This window comes from Bos taurus, chromosome 2 (genome assembly GCF_002263795.3).
Source record: "Bos taurus isolate L1 Dominette 01449 registration number 42190680 breed Hereford chromosome 2, ARS-UCD2.0, whole genome shotgun sequence".
Classification (NCBI taxonomy): Eukaryota; Metazoa; Chordata; class Mammalia; order Artiodactyla; family Bovidae; genus Bos; species Bos taurus.
Genome location: NC_037329.1, coordinates 95,978,117 through 96,001,764, shown reverse-complemented (window position 1 = coordinate 96,001,764; position 23,648 = coordinate 95,978,117). Strand labels below are relative to the sequence as shown.

The following is a 23,648-nucleotide window of genomic DNA, read 5'->3' as shown; positions in this document are numbered from 1 at the left end:
ATTAATGTATAATGCTACCAATCATGGCAGTTTTAGTTCCTCCCCCTGCTCTGCAGAGTTGCGGAGGAAAAAGTCCTACTAACAGAAATAAGGAATAACACTGTAGATCTAATCTGTATTTCTTTTGATTACATAGTTTTGACCACTTTCCCATAATTATCAGTGTCATTTCCACTGTGGTGAGCTGCCTATCATTTATAGGTACTAGACATACTAGGGCCCTACTGCTGTCAATCTGCATGAGGTTTTCAGAAAATACTAATCTTCTGTTTACAGCCTATAGAACAGTTTTCTATACAACTTGCACTTTTTGCCAGTGAAAACTACATCACTATTTTAGACTTGACAGGTAAGCCATTAGACAATAAACTCATACATACACACAATATTTCTGCACACTCCATTAACTGTTTTGCCAAGAGTCTAAGGAGACGATGAAAAAAATGTACCATACTCTTCACTGTCACAAAGGTAAGACTGTCAACTAGGAAGCAAAGCGTTACCACCCACCCTTCCCCTCATCCCCTCTCCCGCAACCAGCACACACAATAATGTTAGAGGCATTTTGAGAAATTACTGTGCATTTTATATGCGAATTCTTTCTAAAATTACTTCTTTAGCAATCTTTCAGAATGTTTTAACCCAGGAGAAATATTCTTGAGCTCTTGATTAGGGGTTATCATTAAAGTTATATTTTAAGAGCCATCACTTTTATATTATCAATTTAAATTGCAACTCATTTGACAGCATGATAGACTTATGAAGAAAAAGGATGACTAGAAAAAATTAAGCTCAGGTCTTAATATAAACACTCCCAGGAGGAAACCTGTATACCAGATCACTGAACGCTGCTTTTCCTCCAACCTAACATTCTATCAATCGTGAGATCCATCTTAATTGCAGATGTTAAAAATGTGAAAATAAAGGCAACTTAGAACATTCAAAATGCATTACCAAAGCCTAAGTGTTAAAATTATGCTGTCAAACTGTCAATAAATGATTTTTCCCTGTCAAAATATCAGAGAAAGTAGTGACCAAGAAATCATCTGACAGGAGACTAATGCCAACATATTGACTTCAGTTCAGTTCAGTCACTCAGTCGAGTTCGACTCTTTGCGACTCCATGAACAGCAGCAAGCCAGGCCTCCCTGTCCATCACCAACTCCCGGAGTCCACCCAAACCCATGTCCATTGTGTCAGAGATGCTATCCAACCATCTTATCCTCTGTCGTTCCCTTCTGCTCCTTCCCTCAATCTTTCCCAGCATCAGGGTCTTTTCAAATGAGTCAGCTCTCTGCATCAGGTGGCCAAAGTATTGGAGTTTCAGCTTCAACATCAGTCCCTCCAATGAACACCCAGGACTGATCTCCTTTAGGATGGACTGGCTGGATCTCCTTGCAGTCCAAGGGACTAGCAAGAATCTTCTCCAACACCACAGTTCAAAACCATCAATTCTTCAGTGCTCAGCTTTCTTTATAGTCTAACTCTAACACCCATACATGACCACTGGAAAAAACATAGCCTTGACTAGACGGACCTTTGTTGGCAAAGTAATGTCTCTGCTTTTTAATACACTGTCTAGGTTGCTCATAACTTTGCTTCCAAGGAGCAACCGTCTTTTAATTTCATGGCTGCCATCACCATCCGCAGTGATTCTGGAGCCCAGAAAAATAAAGTTAGCCATTGTTTCCCCATCTATTTGCCACAAAGTGATGGGCCTGGATGCCATGATTTTAGTTTTCTGAATGTTGAGCTTTAAGCCAACTTTTTCACCCTCCTCTTTCATTTTCATCAAGAGGCTCTTTAGTTCTTCTTCACTTCAGTTCAGTTGCTCAGTCGTGTCCGACTTCTTGCAACCCCATGGACTGCAGCACGCCAGGCCTCCCTGTCCATCACCAACTCCTGGAGTTTACCCAAACTCATGTCCATTGAGTCGGTGATGCCATCCAGCCATCTCATCCTTTGTCGTCCCCTTCTCCTCCTGCCCCCAATCCCTCCCAGCATCAGTCTTTTCCAATGAGTCAACTTTTCGCATGAGGTGATCAAAGTATTGGAGTTTCAGCTTCAGCATCAGTCCTTCCAAAGAACAACCAGGACTGATCTCCTTTAGAATGGACTGGTTGGATCTCCTTGCGGTCCAAGGGACTCTCAAGAATCTTCTCCAACACCACAGTTCAAAAGCATCAATTCTTTGGCACTCAGCTTTCTTCACAGTCCAACTCTCACATCCATACGTGACCACTGGAAAAACCATAGCCTTGACTAGACAGACCTTTGTTGGCAAAGTAATGTCTCTGCTTTTTAATATGCTATCTAGGTTGCTTTTTATCTCATGCTTTTTAATATGCTATCTTCACTTAATATATTGCAATTAAACAGGATTGTCAGCATTTTCTGGGCCAACTTCTGGGCTCCAGTTTACTTAAAGGTTTACTCCATTTACTGAACTGCCCTATCACCCCTCAGTTCAGTTCAGTCGCTCAGTTGTGTCCGACTCTTTGCAACCCCATGAATCGCAGCACGCAGGCCTCCCTGTCCATCACCAACTCTCAGACTCACGTCCATCATGTCAGTGATGCCATCCAGCCACAGTAGTATAATATATTAGTTTTATGGCTAATAATACATCTCACGTCTTACGATCATCTGGTGTTTCATCTGAGTCCACACTTTGCACCCTAGCCAAGAGGTTCTTGCCCGCCGATGCTGAACTGGGCTGTCTCACCAGAGGGCACACAGCATGCTCCTGCAAGCCCCTCTACTGCTACTACTTCCCTAGCTTCTGACCATCCTGGCTTCCAAACTGCTTCTGAACTTGCCTCTAACTGGGTTCTCAGTTCTGCCTTACCTTAATCCTCAATCAATGTTGTAATAATCATGACTAAGAGATGATATACAGGTAAATATACCTGGCTTTATGTATTTCTAAAGAGTACTTAGGCTTCTTGGACTTTTAAGAACCTTTCTGGGTTGCAAGCTACGGTGATTTCATTTCACATTATGCAATGTTACTGTTTTAACTCTTAAAGTTTTATTACTTTAATACCCTAAAAATAAACAATTTTTTAAAAAGGGGTGAGAAAAAAGGTAGTATTGCAAAGCAGAGCACAAAATGACATCAATAAATTCTGTTCCTGTACATCATGTATTTGGAATTTACAGTCCTCATCTATCAAGGTTTTAAAAATGAATAAAACCTTGGACAACTCTGCACCTCAGAGAACAACCCCTACACTGCCTAACTCAGAACATGATGAGAATCCAATGAAATTCAAGAGTAATGTATACACCATAGCTTCACTGAGTTACATAAGCCCCTTCGCCATGACAAGGCTGCGATCCATGAAGGGGATATACTATATAAAGCATAATAAATGACACATCAAAGCTTTCACAAATTAACTAAAAGCCAAAAGTGAACATTTAGCATTTCACAGGAAAATTTATCTCCACTCATCACCCTCAGCCAAATAATATCTTAAACAAACAATGCTCTGTCGCTGTTCAGTCACTAAGTTGTGTCTGACTCTTTGCAACTTCATGGATTGCACCACGCCAGGCTTCCCAGTCCTACACGATTCTGAGTTTGTGCAAACTCATGTCATTGAGTCAGGCTACCCACTAAAGGAAAGAGGATAAGAGGATAGAAGGGCAGGCATTTCTCCTAGTGTTCTTCCTTTTTCTTCTTTAATAAGCAAATACATACCATTTTTCCTGCTTCTGTCACGGAGATTAGTGTATATTCTCTCCCCATTTTTTTTCAGGTTAACATCCCCTGGAGATGAAGTCATTAACAGTGGAGAGAGCTCTTTCACAGTCCCTAATTCTTCACTGTCTGGATGTGCTAGTTTACCAGTCCCTTACTGGACATCTGAATTATTTCCAGTATTTTGCTACTGAAGATAATGCAACATATGCGGCCTATACCTTCAGAATAAATTCCTTTAGTACGATCTCTGGATTAAGTGAGACTGTGCCAACTTCCCCTTCAAGGGGTTGATCGATTTCCCTTTCTACCAGCAATATACGAATGTAGCTTTCTTCAGTGTCACCAAAGAATGCAGTGCCAAGTTTCTGAATTTTCTCCCAACAGAAGCTACAGTAGTTGTATTTTCATTTCTCTTATGTGTGAGGATATGTTTAAAAGCCATCTGCATTTCTTTTTCTGTGACTTGTCCCATTCATATTGTGGTTAGCCTACTTTTAGATTCACTCAGTTTCTTCAAGTCGGCCTATTTCAGGCCCTTATTAATACTGCTTTTTTGTTCATACCACTGTTGGCTCTCAGCTGAGCAACTACACCAGCCTCCTAGCTGGTCTCCCTGCTTCATTCTACCCCTGCCCACATTAGAGTAGCTGGTCTGCTCTCCTGCCCTCCTCCCCTTCTTTAAGAATTATTATTCCCTTGCATATAACCTTTCAATGGTTTCCCATTACAATTAGACTAAAATCCGTATTTTTTCTTGTCAAGGCCTTAATCCCCTGATATTCCTCCTGGCATTCTTTCACTCAGCTGCAGCCACCCTTTCTGTCCTCTGCCTACCCCAAGCATATTCCCTTCTAAGGACCTCACATGGCTCCCCCTCACTCCTAGGATGCTCACTGGTCACTTAAGGAAACCACCCTCAGTAAAACTCCTCCCCAGTCTGTGATCATCATTTTCTTTCTTCTCAAGTGTCTCGCTACTTAACATTATTCCTGTGTCATCAGCCCCCCCCCCCCCGGCACCTCTAGGAAGTAAAGACCAGAGTTAGGGTTTGGGTTTTGTCTGTATAACCTCTGTCTGTCCTGCTCCTAAATGGTGCCCAATAATCATCCATTTCAGTGTACCCCAGATCATTTATGCTTCTCCTTAATTTTCCTTCATCATCTAAGATTCCTTCTAATGCTGTCCTTTGATGTGTCTGTCACCTAAGACCAGCATTAATTTCAGATCTCTGAGAGTGGTAGTTTAGTTACTCAGAATCAAAGACACCGACAGGTTTCCAAGAACCACAAAAACCTAAGAGAGGAAATCTACTCTTCACTGAAAAATCAACGGTAACTTTAATTTGGGGAAAGAACATTTAATGTTAAAATACCTTAACTACAAAATGACTCACCCTATGAATTTAATTAAGTCATAAGACAAAGTGTACTACCAGAATTCTACAGGGAAGTACATCACATCACTTTTTATGTCGATGCCCAGAATAAAGCAATATAATGGGATTATAAAAGACAACCATAAAGGGTGGGTAAATGAATGATGCTCCAACCATTAAACAGGCGATAAAAAGCAGACTGTACAGCTACATGCAGCTGCATGGAAATACATCCTGGAGCGTGCTTCAGGTGTCAGCATGATTCCAGGAGCTTCCCTTCTTCACTTTACAAGAGAAAGTTACAAAGTGGCACACAAAGAACAATTTCATACAACACAACGTTCTATTTATATGTATACAAAAGGTTCAGGAAGAATCAACACCAAAGTATTAATAAAAATTCTTGATATTCTGAGTATGAGTGAACTACTTTTCAGTATTTTGTAAATCTTTTACCTCAAATGTTTATTGTTATCAAAAAAGTAAAAAAAAAAAAAAAAAAAAAGTGTTTATAATAGCTACTGAAAAGAGGGAAGACCTGTTGCTCTGAGGTTTTTTCCCCATTACATCGTCAATTCCTTCCCTATCCACTCTTTGGAGGATGGAAGGAAGGAATCATTTGAGAGCACACCTTGCACCAGAAAATGAGCAAAGTTCCTAAGGGCACAATATAAAGGCTGTTTGAAAAGCAGATGCATAATAATAAAATCAGATAATAGGACCATAGCATCTTATTTTCTATTATTGACACTAATATCACAGTTACATTAGATAACACTGTTAAAGGCAAGGTAGCAACAAAATTCTTTTAAGTCTGATATTTATACTAGGTTCTTTAGGAGTTAACTGAAACAGCTTGAAGAAATCATGTTCTTCTCAAAGGTTTCTGAAGAACAAGACACAGCATCATTTATGTTTGATTTTGTCTAAGTAACCAAATAATTCTTCACTGCAGAAAAGCCAAAATGTTTTATATCAATGTATTTCTCAGTTTCCAGGGAAACTGATATAAAATTGTCTGAAATAAAAACATTAAGAGCAAACTTCCAATGTGCTTGCACTTTACATTCGGTGTTCTGACCTTGTTTCTATGGAAACTTAATAATAGGCAAATGCTGAAACTGAGGTTTCTCTTATCACTTTATTGAATGCCAAAAAAAAGAGAGACAAATTTAAGTAAAATTTTAACAATCATGTCAAACATAAAAAGGTAAATTCTGTACTCATGAACTCTCTTTTTCTAGTTCCCAACTTAGCACTCCTCCTCACTAAATGCTTTGTACCTTACCTGCCTGCTTACCAGCTTCTCCTAATGTCCCTCTGTCCAGGGCATTCTCGGCTTCAATTCGAGGTCAGCAGAACAAACTCTTTCGAATATACCAACATGTTTACCTGACTGGTAAATTTAGGCTATTTCACGACTTCTGTACATTTATTACAATGGATACATTGTAATAAATGTACAGACATAGAATGGAGAGGTAAATGTTGCTTCTGAGTTGTGAACAATAAACTCAAATGGAAATAATCAAAACTGAAGTTGAGATAGGCCTATCTTACAGATAAATTATAAAATAAAAAGTGCATTCCAAATAGTTTTTTTTAAGCACCCAACAACTGAATTTGGTGTATCTACCACTCTCAAGTCTGTCTCTTCTGTTCAGCAGCTATGTTACACAGTTATTTCAGATCTCTAAGTCTTGGTTTCTTCATTGGCAACACATGGAGAATATTCACAGGTCTTATTTATAGATGGAAGGGTCAAGTGAAATACACCCGAAAATACATTGTAAATCTTAAAAGAATTATACAAAAGTCCAACTACACTAGCCTACATATTGTTTTTTAAAATCCCTTAGAGGCTTACCTTATAGCAACAAACTGAACAATTTTCACAACTATGCACAAGTTTTGTTTTTAAAGCTACAATTAATTTACATAATTTATTCTTTCACAGTATCTGACTAGTATCTGACAGTATCTGAAAAGGGAGTACTTTCCACTTACAAAGCCATGTCCATCATATGGGTGAGTTCACAGGCTTACCTATTCTAACTTTGAAAGAAATTAAGTAAACGCAAATAAAATTTAAATAGAAAAGCTACAAGACATTTTCTCTATGAAATAAAGAAATACTCTCTGGCATTTAAACGCAACAATTGGGCCAATGGGGCTTTAACATCTTCATCACACAATGTTTTCTACTTTAAAGAACAGTCTTTATTAATGAGCCAGTGTTATCCAGAATCTTTAAAAACAAAAACAAAAAAACAAAAAACCTAGAGCCGTCCAGTTTCAAAATTCTAGAGGAAAAAATTCAAACATTTCCTCTCCTCTCTTTTCTCTTCTCCATGACAACCCACCCCCACCCCCAGCCATTTGGTCTTCAGAATTTTACCTGAACATTCTGAAAGTTGAATAGGATTCCACTGGCAGGAGGGGGTTGGAAGGAGAGGTAGCCATGGAGACAACTTTTCTGCAGGATCTGCCATCTTAACTGCCAAATCTTTGTATTACAAATAAAAGTCTGAATTTCTTTTTTCTCCTTTGAAACTTTTGACCAACAGTCTCAGGAACCACCCCCATCCCTCCCTTAGAAGAGGCAACATGCAAGTGAAGTTGGTTAAAGCTGAAGACATTTTTGTGTCAAAGTGGGACTCTTAATCAGAGCTCCGTGGGGTCGTCTCTGGGTAAAAAAAAAAAAAATCTATTCCCTGCAGCCGTTGCAGTAACGTTTCACTCCGTTCAGTTATTTTAAGCCCCACTCTCACCTTTTTCTTTGCTATCGTGTTCAGATTATAGTTAGAATAAGGTCGCTTCAATCAGGACAACTCTAGACAGAATTCTACTTAACGCCACACTAACTCTGTCGATCTCAGTTTTGATATTAAATAACAAATCCTAAAATCTGTCTTAATTGTCCCGAGTATCAACTATCCTAACGAGTGGAAGTGTATCTAGATCCTTACCTCGTTCCTTCACTTAGGTACCATCTGGATACGTAAGGATAGGGAGATGGGATGGATATCGCCGAAGTTGGGAGTATTTAAGTTTTCATTGAGAAGACAGAGAATACATCAGAAAGTCTTCACAAAGTCCCACGAGATGTTAAATAGAATCACGAACAGGAGGGGCCTCAGACTTGAGGGTCTCGGGTCGGGTTGCGAAATGGGAATAGGGGAAGAATTGGGCGTTCGGGTAGAGAAGAGGGAGAGAGACTGGCCGGACGCGACAGGGAAAGAATAAGGGGTGGGGACGCCAGGCAGGGCCAGCCTCCGTCCCCGGTGCCCAGCCCCGAGAGAGCCAACTCCAGGCAGGAAGGAGCCCTAGGCGGCGGCTCCCTCCCGCGGGACCCGGGGGTCGGCGGAGGCCAGAGGTAAGCTCGAGAGCAGACGGCGCCGGCCCCGCGAGGGGCGAGGCGCGCCGGCCGCTTTCTTACCTTCGGGCATCTCCCGGTCGCTGATGTGCTGCAGGTGGTGGCCTTCACCCGCTCCGAAATCCAACTCGGTGGGTTCCACGGTAGCCGGCGCCGGTGCTACTGCCACCGCGTCTCCGGCCGCCGCCTCGTAGACCTCAGACTCATAGTCTGGCTCCGCCGGCCCCGCGCGCCGGCCCAACTTGGGGCTGGCACTGGGGGACACGCAACAGGTCAGCGTGTTCCCCATGGGGCGCCTCCGCTCCTCGCTGCCGTCGCCTCCGCTCGGCCCCCGACTCCGCCGAGCTCAGAAGCCGCCCCCTCCCCCAACAATGGCGCGGCGGGCACGGGCAGCCCCGGGCTATGCCGGGGCTGCGCCGCGCATGTAGACGCGGCCTCGCCTGCCTCTCGCCTGTCCGCCCCGCCGCCGGGCCCGGGGCAGGGCTCCGGCCCCGGCCGCACCCCCGCTGTCTCGCCGCCGCCGCCTCCCCGGAGTCAACTAGTCTGTGAAGGCGGCGACCAGCCCGGCTTATTTAAAAGGGGTGGGGACCCGACAAGCGCTGAGACGCGCAGCCACTGCCGGGAGAGAGCGCGGTCAGAGCTCCTCCTCCTTCCGCCGCCGCCTCCCGACTGAAAGGCGCTGGCCTGGCCGGCCCTTGCCAACCGGAACGCGTCCTTCGGTCACCTGGTTACGACGGACCAATCACACACAGAGTTTCCACCCAGAGCCCGCCTCCGAGAGCAGGCACGTGACTCACAATGCCCCGCCCCCACCCCGCGGCTGCTCCGCCCCTCGAGTGGCGCGCCCTGGACTCCTGTTTCCATTCATCTTGCGGCACTCGGAGCTTTCGGGTCCTTCGGGAAGCATTGAGGGAGTTTGTGAATCGAAGCTGTTCTGAGTCAGTGGGCTCTATAGAAGGCTTGTTAGTAAAGAGTCAGTTCTGTTAGCAACTCGGTTTCATCGGATCTGACAGATGACTCATTTGATGCATTGCTCAACAAACTTAGTTACACCCGAATCGTTGAGTTTTTTGTAACTAAATACTCCTCTCTAACTGACTTCGAAAGAGTGTAGGTTTCCGCCTTCAGTTTAACCATAGCAACCCCCCGGGTCCTCAATAAAGAGCTGTGTCTGTGTCTTGAATGAGACTTGAGGACACGTCACCCCTCCACTTCCTCATCGGTAAATTAGGGACCGAACTCCTCCCTCCCAACTCTGAAACGCTGGGATTCAGCAACTCGATTTTCTCGCTGTTTCTCTCTTCCACGGCACGAGTCTCCAGGTTTCCCTACTTTCACCAGTAACATAAAGCACAAAGCATGATTCTCTCATACAAAACTGAGAGTCACAAAGTGAAGTACCACGGTTTTGATTTAATAAAGATGATGGTAAAGATATGTTCCCAAGGTCACATGATTGCTCAGGGGGATGGCCAGGATTTGGTCTCCGATTGTGTGGATCCCCAAAGGCACCTTATTGTGATTATCCGAAAATAAATGTAGAAGTCAAATTTGATTGGAAGTGGCATAGGATTTTCTCTAAGGGAGAACAATTTTTTGAAGTGAATTTAAAAATACTTTCCCTTCTTTCAACATTGGTTAGTCCCTCCCACTTTCCTGCAATAGCCCTGCCCTCGATGAGCTCAGTCAGGCACATGAGAAAATAAAGGCTTAGAAAGTCCAGTTGTCTGAGGTCAGTCACACTGCTGCCAAGTACTTGAACCTGAAATTCAAACCTAGATCTATCTAACCCCAAAGTAGGTTCTGGGGTAAAGAGCTTGATTTTCCCCCCAGAAACATGAAAGCCTTTGAATATTGTGATGTTAAGGAGTCACAATCAGGTGGCTTCTAGTGAGGTCACTTTGGACAATAAAGAGGATTGATGGAAGAAACAAGACCGACTTTATATTCATCTAAGAGGGGAGTGAGAGTTCAAACTAAAGGCAGTGGCAGAGACTGGTGTGGTGGGAAAGGATTTGAGGTCATTTAGTGACTAGATATGGAGCAAGAAGGGGAAAAGAGAGGCAAAACTGGCTGCTAGGGTTCTGACTTAGGGAACCAGGGAGAGCACAGTGAGTTTTTCCTAGATAATGCAGAAAGAGGAAGAGGTTTGAGGAGGAAGATCATTTGGTGCTCTGTTAATGGGAGCATGGAAGTAGAGTGCTCAGGTTGAAAGTTTGATGTAAGTTTCTGTAGGCTAAGCCCATTTTGTGATATCCCATCTTATGTTTTTGAAAATAATACATATTAAATCAATTTTTAAATGTAATTGTGGAAATCCCCTAATGCTGACAGTTAAGACTATATTATTTTTCATGGAGCAACTTGGAATCTATGGTTTTAGTAAATGACATGTCCTATGTAAAATAAAACTGTTAAATTAGAACAATATTAAAATTGTCATTGGAGTACAAAGTAGTTGAAGCTGTGGGTGAAGTGATTGCCTTGAGAAGACGTGTATAATAAGGAAAGGAAGGAGGGAGGGAGGAAGAGGGAGAGGGGAACTTCAAAAATAGGGAAATTTAAATGGCATTTAAGTAAAGCTGCCAAAGGGAGTAGTGGAAATCAAGGGACCTGTGTATTAATCAGAAATGGCTGATCAGCTCAGTTCCATGAGAAATCACATCTGCTTCTCTTTTCTGAAACAGAGCACCCAGCATAGTACCTGGCCAGTAGAAGCTCTATTTGTAATTCCATAAAGAGAGTCCAATGTTGTCCAGAGGGCAGGAAAATTACAAATAATATGGTACATGGGTGACAGGATGGGTGCAAACTGGAAGGCAAGCAGTGATTAAAAGAAATAAATAGGAGGTGATAAAGTGGACACAAAGATTTTCTTCCCAAACATTTGGCTGAGAAGAAAGACTTGCCAGTCATTACAAGGAAATGTACAGTTAATAATTTTTTTAAGATGGAAAAATGTGAGTATATTTATATGTTAAAGGGTATAAGCCTATGGAGAAAAAAGTTTGGAGTTTGAGGTTAGAGGAGATGGGAAAATTGACAGAGCAAGGTCCTCAAGAAGGCAGAAGTGGATGTACTCCAGGGCAGGCATAGGTTAGCTTTGGATTGAGAGAAAAGCAAGGAAGGAAACAGGACCTGAGTGACAGATGCCTATTCTGGGTCTGTTAGAATAGAGACATTTCTGATAGAGAAGAGGTTTAGGAAGAGCTCATCTGATGACGTGAGAAAAGAGCTCTATTTTTCTCTGTTATAATAGGCTTCTGTTTGGAAAGCTACTCCAGGAAAGTGAGGATAATGTGTAAAGAAGTTTAAACATTAGAAAAGCTTGATATACCTAATAAAAAGCAAATGATAGCTTCCCTCAAAATTGGGAAAGTTGAAAATAAATTTGAGCAAAAAACCAAGGAGCTCAGGTATAAAACAGGTATGTCACAAAAGTGGATGATGGGAACACTTGTTCCTCCAAATAGTAAAAAGAAATAGCAACAACTTTGGAGGGGGAAGAGTTTAAAAAATTAAGAAATGACATGTAATTGCAAAACATGTGAACTTTTACAAACCCTTTAATCACACATGAGACCAAAAGGAAAGGGAAAAAAACCCAGAGGGAGTATTCTTCTTTGCTAAAAGAATACCAGGACGGAATTCAAAAATCAAGGAAGCAAAGATAATATTTAATTTAATTGTTTAAAAGATATAAATAAGGTTTGGATACAAAAACAGGCAATACATTGAAATGTGGGAAACCATGGTAGAATGAGAAAGGATTCAAGGAAGTTCAGTTTCAGTGAACACATCTCATTAAATCCTTAGGAACTAGTGACTACATTCCATGACAATAATAATATTGTCTGAAGTCCTAGGAATGTCATCAGCTACCATTTTGGATGATTCTTATAGACTTGAGACAACGCCTAAGATTAAGTTTCAAAATAGTGCCTGCATTTAACATCAGGGACATACAAAAATAGATATGCATGACCTTGAAAATTAAAGAATTTTAAACTTGCTAAGCAGAAAAAATATTCAGAAGCACCATTACGAAAGTATTAATAGATTTGAGAATATTTTGTTTTAAAAGAACATCGGAGGGCAGTGAGAAAAAACCTTATCCTTTTATGACAGTGGCAAATCTGGGAGAGAAAAGGGAGGCAGAGGAGTAATGACGTTTGAATTCAGCTAGAATTTGATTCTGTGATAGAACCTGACATTTGCAAATGCCAACTGATGTATGAACATTCCCTGTTTTACATGGATCTGGAGTAAACGCATTCATTAATTCAACTTATTCATTTAATGGCTGTTCAATACCCTGATGACTCAGAAGGTAAAGAATCTGCCTGCAATGTGGGAGACCTGGGTTTGATCCCTGGGTTGGGGCAAAGAACCCATTCCAGTATTCTTGCCTGGAGAATCCCCATGGACAGAAGAGCCTGGCAGGCTATAGTCCATGGAGTCTCAAAGAGTCAGGCACGACTGAGCAATTAAGCACAGCATCTGAACTCTTCGGCTTCCCAGGTTGCACTAGTGGTAAAGAACCTGCCTGCCAATGCAGGAGATGCAGGTTCAATCCCTGGGTCATGAAGATACCCTGGAGGAGGGCATGGCAACTCACTCCAGTATTCTTGCCTGGAGAATCCCCATGGACAGAGGAGCCTGGCAGGCTACAGTCCATATGGTCCCACAGAGTGAGATACAATTGAAGAGATAGCATGCACGCTCCTGAGCTCTTACTAGAGGCCACACTTTATAGGTTCAGGTTTAGGTTGCTTTGACCAAGAAAAACAAGGTCCCTGTTCTCACGAAATTTATCTTCCAATAAGGGAGTCCACAAACCAGTCTTATCCAGCACCCCTCAAACTCATGGCCCAGGATGTCTATTTGTCTCCAGCTATTGTGTCTTCATTCTAGACAGTAGGGTGGAGAAAGAGAAGGGAGATTTTTTCAGAAATCCACATAGCACAGTGCTTACGTATCATTGGCTTAAAGCTTAGTCCTATGGCTATACATAGCTGCAAGGGAGGCTAGAAAATGTAATTATATACCTGAGTAACTAATGCAGAAGGGTGAACTAGACATTGAAATTGGATATTGAAAGCACTCTGTAAGGAACAATCTGTAAGGAAAGATTAGAGAAATTTCAACTTAAAGCAAGAATGATCATGATAAAATTTCATAGCCTTTTCCAAGCATATTTGAAAAAGTTATACAAGGAGTTCTGTAACGATCTTTTCTTAAGCTAAAAGGACAAAAAAAAGTGGAGAAAGACAAACTGTAGAATGAAACTAGGTCAGATGCAAGAAAGTGTCTACAATGGTCAAATAAACAGGATTATATATTATATGTGTGTTGTGAGTAATTGGATTCCCTTGCAGCTATGTATGGCCATGGGACTAAGCTTTACGCCAATGATATGTAAGCATTGTGCTATGTGGATTTCTGAAAAAATCTCCCTTCTCTTCCTCCACCCTACTGTCCTGAGTATTACAACTAGTTGGTCTTACAGAAGAGGATTTTGTGTGTAATAGGTACATTTTTTTTCTGGATGTAGAGTCTACCCTTATCATCATATTCTCAGTGGCATATGTGAACAAAAAAGTTGAGAATTACTATTATACCTGATTTCATGTGGAACAATTTGACTTCTCTAATTCCCGACTTCAGAACATTATAATCCAGATTTTGGAGTAAGTGGGGCATTAGACAGTACTGGGAGTCATATTGTAATAAACGACCCCATGTCTTTTCCAACTGTCTTCCTTCCCTACTCCTTCTGAATTGTTCTCCCAACTTCTTTCTCTTCTCACACCATCTAGTTTTCCTTCTGCGAAGTGAGTCTGTTGAGATGAGAATGTGAATTTAGTTGAAATGATGCTCTAAAAAAATGAAAAAGTTGTTAGTTTACCATACCATCAGGGCAATGAATGCTCACTGGACAAGTCACTGTGGCTACAATCCCAAATATTGAGGCATTTTCTCAGACAAGTTCTAGGAAAAGTCTGCAGTTCTAGAAGAGTCGAGGGGTTTCCTTCTGCCTTCTTGGGGCCATTATTTTTCTCTGCCATTTAATGGTTTATTTACTTCCAGTTCCATTTGTCTAAGTATGATAGGAAATCTAAAATCTTTCTCAGCCCACCAGAGCTTCCTCTGATCACCTCCAAGTGAAGGTAGAGGAGCCGTTGTCTTCTGGGAGTGCCTTGTTCAGGCTGCTGGTTTTCTAAAGCAGGTGCCAGCTCTGCTCCCAGCTCCAAAGACAGTAACAGTATGTGGTCTATACTTAACTAGTCTCATAAGAGAGCTCCTCCCCTCTATACTTACCCAGGAAATAACTCACTGCCAAATCCACTTACAACAAGGCAGAGTGTTTTTTAAAAACACATTAAAAACACATATTAGATGCTTTCTGTTGTTTGTTCTTAATCATGCCAATGCTCCTTCCCCCCCAGCATTTCCAAATTTCACTATTTCCACTTGCTTCCCTTGTGTGTTATCTTAGGGTATTTAAGATGTTTATTCTCTGCACTTCCATTTAATTTTATACTCCTAAAATGGAATCCTTGGCCAAGTTGCCTTATTGAAGTTAGAACCATTTTCTTGCAGTGGTTCACCATGTTCCCCTCAGTTTTTCCTAGCCTTTTTGACAACGGCCTCCTGAAACCAAGTTGGTGTTAAAAACGCTGCAGAAAAAGGAGTTTCATTAAACTTGGCAGTAGGGAAAAGTTTGAAGATGCCTTTTTCACCAAGTTTGTCTGCTAGAAACAAAGCTCATAGATTTTTAGGACATGAAATTTTTCTCATATAATCAATTTTTATCCTCATAGCATGGCATTCACCCTGAAGTACTTCTAGAACTTTTCTATCAAAAGGGATTAAGACAGCAAACTGGAAGGAGGTAGGGGCCAGGGAACTTGTCCTAAGAGTCAGATTTGAATAGACAGCACACTCGGGGGAAAAAAAAAAAAAAAACAATAACACAGGTTACTTTGGGGGTGGGGGTGTGGAGGGGGGCTAAAGCCTTGTCCCCTCTGGTGAGTAAGTTTCGCTTATGTAGGGCATTTGTTTGACAAGCCTAGGTTGAGTATGGCCATACACCCCATGAGTTGTGTTTTTCCAGTCATACTTACCATGCAGATAAAATCAAATACTCATCTGAAAGTAATACTCTGGTTATGCAATCAATGCTTTGCCCAGGAGAGGCAAGGAAAAATCAAGACCACAGGAGCAGCTGAAGCTACTGTCCAAAAAAAGAATCCACTACTCTTTGTAGTCATAGAATTTGCCCAGTCCCACCTTGGCCATCTGGTAAACCTCTACTCATTCTTTTGAGGCTTATCTCACCTCTTCTGCAATGTTCTCTGACTCTTAAAGCTAGGAAACTCTGCATCTTCAGTGCAATCAGTTCCTCCTCTAAAGCAGCCTTGTATCCCGTTGTATGGTAATTGCTTGACATCCTCATTAAACCAGCCTTTCCCCTGAGGACAGAGCTATTTTATTCAGCTTTTTGGTATCCCCAGCACAAAGTATAATGCCTGGCTTGCAACAGTCTCAATATGTTTTTTCTTGAATAAATAAATGAATGATAAAAGTTGGAAAAATGAAAAAGTTGGACTGAGAGTACCAGCAATCACAGTTTGAGAACTGATACAATTATTCTTTACTTTTCAGCCTTCTCTATTTTTTTTTTTTTTTTTGTGCCTCTGCTTCTAGTTTCTGTTCCTCTACAGCATTTTTAAAAAAACAATAGTCATTTTCTAATGGTATAGATGACTATATTTACAAGGCAAAAATAGAGATACAGACATAGAGAACAAATGTAGGGACACGAAGGGGGAAGGGGAGATGGTGGGATGGATTGGGAGATTGGGACTGACATATATATACTACTATGTATAAAATAGATAAATAATGAGAACCTACTGTATAGCACAGGGGAATCTACTCAATGCTCTGTGGTGACCTAAATAGGAAGGCAGTCCAAAAATGAGGGGATATATGTATGCATATAACTGATTCACTTTGCTGTACAGTAGAAACTAACATGGAGAAGGCAATGGCACCCTACTCCAGTGTTCTTGCCTGGAGAATCCCAGGGACGAGGGAGCCTGGTGGGCTGCCGTCTATGGGGTTGCACAGAGTCAGACACGACTAAAGAGACTTAGCAGCAGCAGCAGAAACTAATGTAACATTGTAAAGCAACTGTACTCCAATAAAAATCTATTTAAAAACTAGTCATTTTCTAATGCTCACAATTTTGTGGGTCCCCATGGGCAGGGCACAGTGGGGACCTCTCCTCTCTGACCCAGAACAGTTCGGGCCTCATTTGAAGTGGATCTAGCAACTGGACATGGTTCGTGCAGGGCCACAAAGCCGGAGTGTCTGTTCTGGCTGTCAGCTGGCTTCCTCACTCTCCTGTCAGGTGCCTAGTCTATGAAGGCTGGGACATCTGGAGCCAGCTGGACATGCATCAGCACATGGTGGTCTCAGGAGAGTCAGACTGCTTATTGGATGCAGGTATGTAATCCCAGTGTATTTTGCTTCCCTAGTAAGTGTATTACTCTAAAAACATGGAGGAGGAAGGGAGAGGTATAGTGAGCAACATTCCTTAAATCAGAGAGAAAAAAAAAACAAACCTCAAAGTTAACTTATTCACCAAAGTTCATCAACCTCTGAAGTTCATCCAGACCATCACCTTATAATGTATTATGCTAAACTTATACTGTAACCAAATCTAAGTCTTATGCACTACCTGCCATTCAAACAGTTCCTTTCCCTGCTCGGTCTCTGAGTTTTTTGGTAGCTAGAAAGAACACAGATTTGCGCAGAAACAAATCTGCCATAGGTTATGTTCATCTTGTGATATCTCACATGATGTGCTTGAAATCAACGTGGTGGTGGTAGATAGTCGCTCAGTCGTGTCTGACTCTTGCGACCCCATGGACTGTAGCCTGCCAGTCTCCTCTGTCCATGGGATTCTTCAGGCAAGAATACTGGATTGGGTACCCATTTCCTTCTCCAGGGGATCTTTCCGACCCAGGAATCGAACCTGGGTCTCCTGCATTGCAGGCAGATTCTTTCTTGAAAACAACATATAGTGCATTAAATGGAGAAGAGTAATAGAAATTTCCTAAAGTTTATATGCTGCTGCTGCTATTGCTGCTGCTAAGGCGCTTCAGTCGTGTCCAACTCTGTGCGACCCCATAGATGGCAGCCCACCAGGCTCCACCCTCCCTGGGATTCTCCAGGCAAGAACACTGGAGTGGGTTGCCATTTCCCTCTCCAATGCATGAAAAGTGAAAGTGAAATCGCTCAGTCGTGTCCAACTCTTCGTGACCCCATGGACTGCAGCCTACCAGGCTCCTCTGTCCATGGGATTTTCCAGGCAAGAGAATATCTTATTTTTCTAGTGATTACCTTGACAGAGCAACTTAGAATCTACGGTTTCAGCAAAAAAAAAAATGTCCTGTAAAATGAAACCACTGATGAAAACAAAACTCCAAACATTATTGTTGCTGCTACTTTTTTTTCCTTTATTTACTTCTGACTGTGCTGGATCTTTATTGCTGCACAGGCATTCTATAATTGTGGCTAAGAGGGCTACTCTTCGTTGTGGTGCATGGGCTTCTCTTTGTGGTGGCTTCTCTTGTCGTGGAGCACAGGCTCTGGGCACACGGGCTTCGGTAGCTGTGGCTCCCCTGCTGTAGAGTACAGGCTCAATAGTTGTGGCACACAGGCTTAGTTGCCCCATGGCATGTGGTATCCTCTGGGGCCAGGGATCAAACTCCTGTCTCTTGCATTGGCAGGTGGATTCTTTACCACTGAGCCACTGGGGAAGCTCTACAGCTGCTACATTTAACTAACGATTTCCATGTGAATGTATACTGTGAAGCGTTTGATATGCAGAAACAAATATCCACAAACCACCGCCGTAATACAGTAATATGAAAGCCCTTCAGGAAAACTCCACTTGAGACCAATGGCCCATCTGATCCCACCTCATAAGGATCTTCCCTTCTCCAGAGAAGTAGGTGGAATGAACACACTGTTTACTATTGCCTGCTTTTGAAACAAGGTGTATGCCAAGGTCTGTGTGCCCTTCCCCAGAAGCACCAGGGGAGGAGTTTGCAACATCTGCAAATTTTGTTTGGCCCTCTTTTAGGTAGAAATTCTGCTTTGCTGGCATTTTATGTTTCTATAAAACAATAGGAAGAAACTTGCCCCTCAGGGTCTTCAACAAGATGAGGTTGTGTCTAGGTAGCAATTGTGATCAGGTATCTACTGAGGAGAAAGAAATAAATAGGATCAGAAAAATATGCATTCCCTACCTTAGAGTCACAAAGAATCAGACACAACTGAGTGACTGAACACACACACACACACAGGTATCCTTACACGGCCTTGACTGAGGGCCAAACAATCACAGAAAGAGCAATGCTCATTCTGAGACTCAGGACAATTTAGATAATTAATTATAGTTAAGTAGCAATTAATAATGATTTGAATAATTGAAGGTTCCCCACCTTCAGTCTGTGGGCTGGGAGCAGTGCCACGCTGAGCCGTAATGGAGCCTGAAACAAAGGAGGAATTAGTAATGCTTATCTGTCTCTATTTAAGTTGTTGACATTTTGTTCATTATAGATTTTTAAACATGTATTTATTAAAAATATCCCATCCAAATATTATTTCTCCTGATCAGTGAGCGTTTTGAGGTCCCCTTAAAACTTCGGCACTTGCAGCAAGTGCCTCATTATTTCCTGCTGCCTGTCCCTGCCCAGGCCCAGAAGCAATGCATGGGGTGCTCTGGATGTTGCCTGGCCTGTTCTTGACCAGAGACTAAAGAAGAGTCAGATCCTTGGATTGGTCCTTGACCTTTGGTGTCTAATCACTGAGCTCAAAAGAATCAAATTCCAGCCTGGGCCAGAGATAGAAGGTAGCCCCAAGCCCCATGTGTACCACTGTTAGCCCATTGTACAGACAAGAAACTGAGACTCAGTACAGTTGGCAAGTATGCCTGAGATGATAAATCTAGAAAGTGACACATAAGGGCTTGAATTCAGGCTGGGCAGATTCCATGGGTTGTGCTCTTAGTCACTGGGCTCCACGAGACTGCCCATTCACTGTATTTCCTACCGTTCCCCAGTGAAAAGGACAAATAATGTATTTTTTTCTCTCTTAACATAACAGTCAGTTACAAATTATGGGAAAATATGTTCTATTAACTTTTGATACATATATTGTCTTTTTCCTCTTACAGAGGTAATACATATTCACTAAAGAGAAATTAGAAAATGAACATATAAGAGAAATCAAAATCTCACCTCCAGAGCCACCCACTGTTAGTATTTTGTTGCGTATCTCTCCAAGATTTATTTATTTTTGTTCTCTAAGCTTTCTTTTAATAAAGATAAATTATATGTGTATGATTTTAAAATGAAACCATGCTAAGCAGGCAGCTTTTTAAAGTGTGCTTTCTTCATTTAACATACCTTGAACATCATTCTCTGTCATTGTTCTTTGCAGAGTAATTTGTAATGTCTTCATAATACACATTCATCCTTTCATGAATATTTACTGGGGGCCTGCTACTTTCCGACTAGGCACTAGAGATACATCAATTAACAAAACAAAGAATTTGGCCCTCTAGGGTTGACACTGAGGTAGAAGATGATCTTTAAAAAAAAGGACAATAAATGTATGCTACTTAGTAGGGACACTATTTTGGATGTATCAGGGAGTCTTCCACGGTAAGAGGCTTGTGCGGATGCACACTAAGTCACTTCAGTCCTGTCTGACTCTGTGTGATCCCATGGACTGTAGTCCCCCAGGCTCCTCTGTCCATGGGATTCTCCAGACAAGAATACTGGAGTGGGTTCCCATTCCCTTCTCCAGGGGATCTTCTTGACCTAGTGATCAAACTTGTAAGTCTCTGACATCTCCTGCATTGGCAGACGGGTCCTTTACCACTAGTGCCACCTGGGAAGCCCACGTATTTGCTTATTAAAGAACAACAACAAAAAAAACTGGGAGAAATGCTTCTGGTTGTATATTCTTATCCTGCATTGCAGGCAGATTCTTTAATGCTTAACAGTTCCATAAAACTGTCCCTCTAAAATCTGCACGTTGAAGTCCTGACTGCCAGTACCTCAAAACGTGACCATATTTAGAGATAGGGTCTTTAGAGTGGTGATAAGCTACGATGAGATCCTAAGTGTAACCCCTAATCCATTATGACTGGGATCTTTTCAAGAAGAGGAAATAAGGAGGTCACTGGGAGAAGCTGGCCACGTGTAAGCCAAGGAGAGAGAACAGGAGCTGATCCTTCCCTCACAGCTCTCAGAAGAAACCAACCTGCTGGCATCTTCAGCTTAGACTTTCAGCCTCCAGAATGGTGAGGCAACTAATTTCCATTATTTAAGCCACCGGGTCTGTGGAATTTTGTCATGGCTGCCCCGGGAAACCAATAAATTTGGAGAAAGAGGCCAGGATGAAGTGGGAGGGTACAAGCCCTGTGAAGTCTGGGGACCACAAGGCCCAAGGCTTGGGAGCTTGAATTGGAGAAAAGCAAAGGCATTTGGGGTCCTGAGGGAGGCTGAGGGAGAAAGGAGGTCAGAAGAGGCAGCAGGGCACCGCTGGGTCCTAAAGCTCCCCGCAGATCTCAGAAAGAACTTCAGATTACACTTTGGGGAAACAGGAAAGCACTGGAGGACAGTTGGACCTGACATTTTAACAAAGGTCTTGGCTCCTGAGTGGAATCCAGATAAGATGTATCAAAAAGTTTGTAACGCTTTTATTTTTTAAAGTTTGTGTGTGTGTGTGTGTGTGTGTGTGTGTATGGACCATTTTTAAAGTCTTTATTGAATTTGTTACGATATTGCTTCTTTTCATGTTTTGGTTTTTTGGCCCCTAGGCATTGTGGGATCTTTGCTCCAACCACTAAGGATGGAACCCTTGCCCCCTGTCTTGGAAGGCAAAATCTTAACCATTGGACCACCAGGGATGTCCTTGTAACCCTTTTATGAGTTCATAAAATGTTTTATTACTGCATCTTAATAAGAGGAAGGAGAAGCACGGGGAGGAGCTTCTCAGACATTGGCCCCAAGCCCTAAGTCTTCTTTGCACCCCCAGCACCTCACTCCCCAATCTGACAAACTGTATCAACTGTCATTGTAAACCAGCCTCAGATTTTGCCATGAGTCTTTCTCTACAGGGTCATAGTGTGGGGCCTCTCCTCCCCCAAGCTGAGGCTAGCTGGTTGCTGGTTGCTTCCTTCACTTATGTCTGTTCCTGCTCACCAGGTCTCACACTCAGGATCCCAATCCTCAGGCTCCCTGCACCAACTCAAACCTCTTAACTCATGGGCACCAACTGCCATCTGCTAAGATTCCATCTTACTCTTCTCTCTGTCTCTCTTCCTCCTCCTTCTTTCCCTCATTCCTACTTTTTTCTGGGAAAAGGAGACAGGGAAGCCACCTCTGATATCTGCAAATGAAATTTCATGGAAGTGGACAATCACCAGGTGAAGTCACAGCTACTCAACCCAGTTGGAAACTTAGGGCTTTTCTAACAAACCAGAGGTAACAGCTGCGTGGGCAATAACAGTGCAGCTTGGACCGAACTTTGATCAGTGTGCTGAGCACTCTCAGGAGGTTTTCATCAGTTTCCAGACTCCTCTTACGCTATTGAGAGGTCCTCTCTCATAGAAAAAGCCCCCATCGGTAACTTCCTTTAAGAATATGTGTGTTTATTGTTAGCTTCTGCTCAAAGTTTTTCCATATACTCCACTGCCTCCCACCCAAGGCCTGTTGAGTCCATCAGTGTACATTTGTCATTCTATTTTGGCTGCATTTTGACTGTTATTCATTGAAAATAAAGGATCAAACGGATCACCTTTCTTAAAGCACAATAAATGCATGAAACTGGAAAAAAACAGATTCCATTAGCAAGTGTGCCTGTGCAGCCCAGACATGAAGGTTAATCCCCTCTTTGACCACAGGAGAGAGTTGACATTAACAGGTGGATATATAAGCTGGATATTCACCAGTGCAGATGCCCTGGGCCTGTAGGGAAGGGAAACACCAGGAGAGTCACCGGCCCTTGTCATCTCTGTCACAAAGAGCCACAATGCCACCCAGTTATACCTATTATTACAGAGAAGCATTGGTAGGTTTGAAGAAAGAAGACATAACTGCTCAACCTACCTCTGTGTCTCATTACTGGGCCACATCTGTTGTGTATCATGAATCAATATTTTTAATAAATCCCCTAATAACGCCTTTAATCATCTTGGGAATGGCATAATTATATTGAACTGAATAAATACACGGGAGCATGTGTGGGTTGAAACAGTTCACTCCTTAGATACTGACTTTCAAAATATATCACAACTTTTGTAACTCTGTTTTGCATTTCTTTCCCTTCTTTTTCTTCCTTTTTTATTTTGTTTTGATTTAATATGGAAGTGGCCTGTGCCTGTCTTGACCTCTGACAGGCCCCATGAAAACCTGAAACCAAGGCGAGGTGACAAAGTCTGGTCCTTCAGCACTAAGGGCCTCCTCATGTTACTTCTTTACTTAGAAAAATAAAACGTTATCACAGAAGACCCAGAGCCACAAATATTCTTCCGAGGCGAATTTGTTTCCAGAATTCTTAGCTTTTTAGTTAAATTTAGCCATCAGGGAATTATCTAGACTGGAAATATCTAGGCAAGACCAAAACAAAATCTCAAGTGTACATCCATCTTCTCCAAGTTGAGTTAGAATCCGATATGCCTTTGGGAGGAAGCAGGTGAGGGAACTCTTCCCACCACACACAGTCACCTCAAAATCAGATGGAAGGTGAGTAAACAGTTATGTGTCTGTTCGCATGTCTTACCAGAGTCCCATTTCTACTTTTTCGAGCAAAATAGCAAAAAGTATCTAATACATATCATTAAGTATGTTTGCAAAACTATAGTCTTTGTAACTACCATTGCTAACCAGACACTAGCATGCCTTTATGCTCAGTATTAGAAATGACAGCATGAAACTTTTTAGCAACTCCTTCTATTTCATAATGATACTGGGTCATCTTGAGTGTGAGGGATCATGACACCGTCTGTATGTAGTTTTAGATTCCCTAGTGATGCCAAATATATTCATGTCAACAGACACCGTTCCAAAATACCCGAGTTCAATTTAGCTGAATACCAG

At 42.1% G+C, this 23,648-nt stretch overlaps 1 protein-coding gene and 1 long non-coding RNA gene across 3 annotated transcripts in view; both read right to left on the bottom strand.

Annotated features, from left to right (window-relative positions):
* The window catches only part of CCNYL1 (cyclin Y like 1), a 36,972-nt gene extending 27,841 nt beyond the window's left edge, over window positions 1–9,131 (bottom strand). For both annotated transcript variants that reach the window (XM_003585764.6, XM_002685539.7), the window contains exon 1: window positions 8,524–9,131. In XM_003585764.6, coding sequence (XP_003585812.2) covers window positions 8,524–8,749 — 226 coding nt within the window. In that variant the 5' untranslated portion in view covers window positions 8,750–9,131. The remainder of the gene's footprint in view (window positions 1–8,523) is intronic.
* Window positions 9,132–17,926: 8,795 nt separating this feature from the next.
* Window positions 17,927–22,410, bottom strand: LOC132343233 (uncharacterized). Its single transcript, XR_009491965.1, has 4 exons — window positions 21,753–22,410; window positions 19,947–20,060; window positions 18,981–19,028; window positions 17,927–18,738 (listed from the first exon to the last, which is right to left on the bottom strand). It is a non-coding gene; the product is annotated as an uncharacterized lncRNA (long non-coding RNA).
* Between the last annotated feature and the right edge of the window lie 1,238 nt (window positions 22,411–23,648).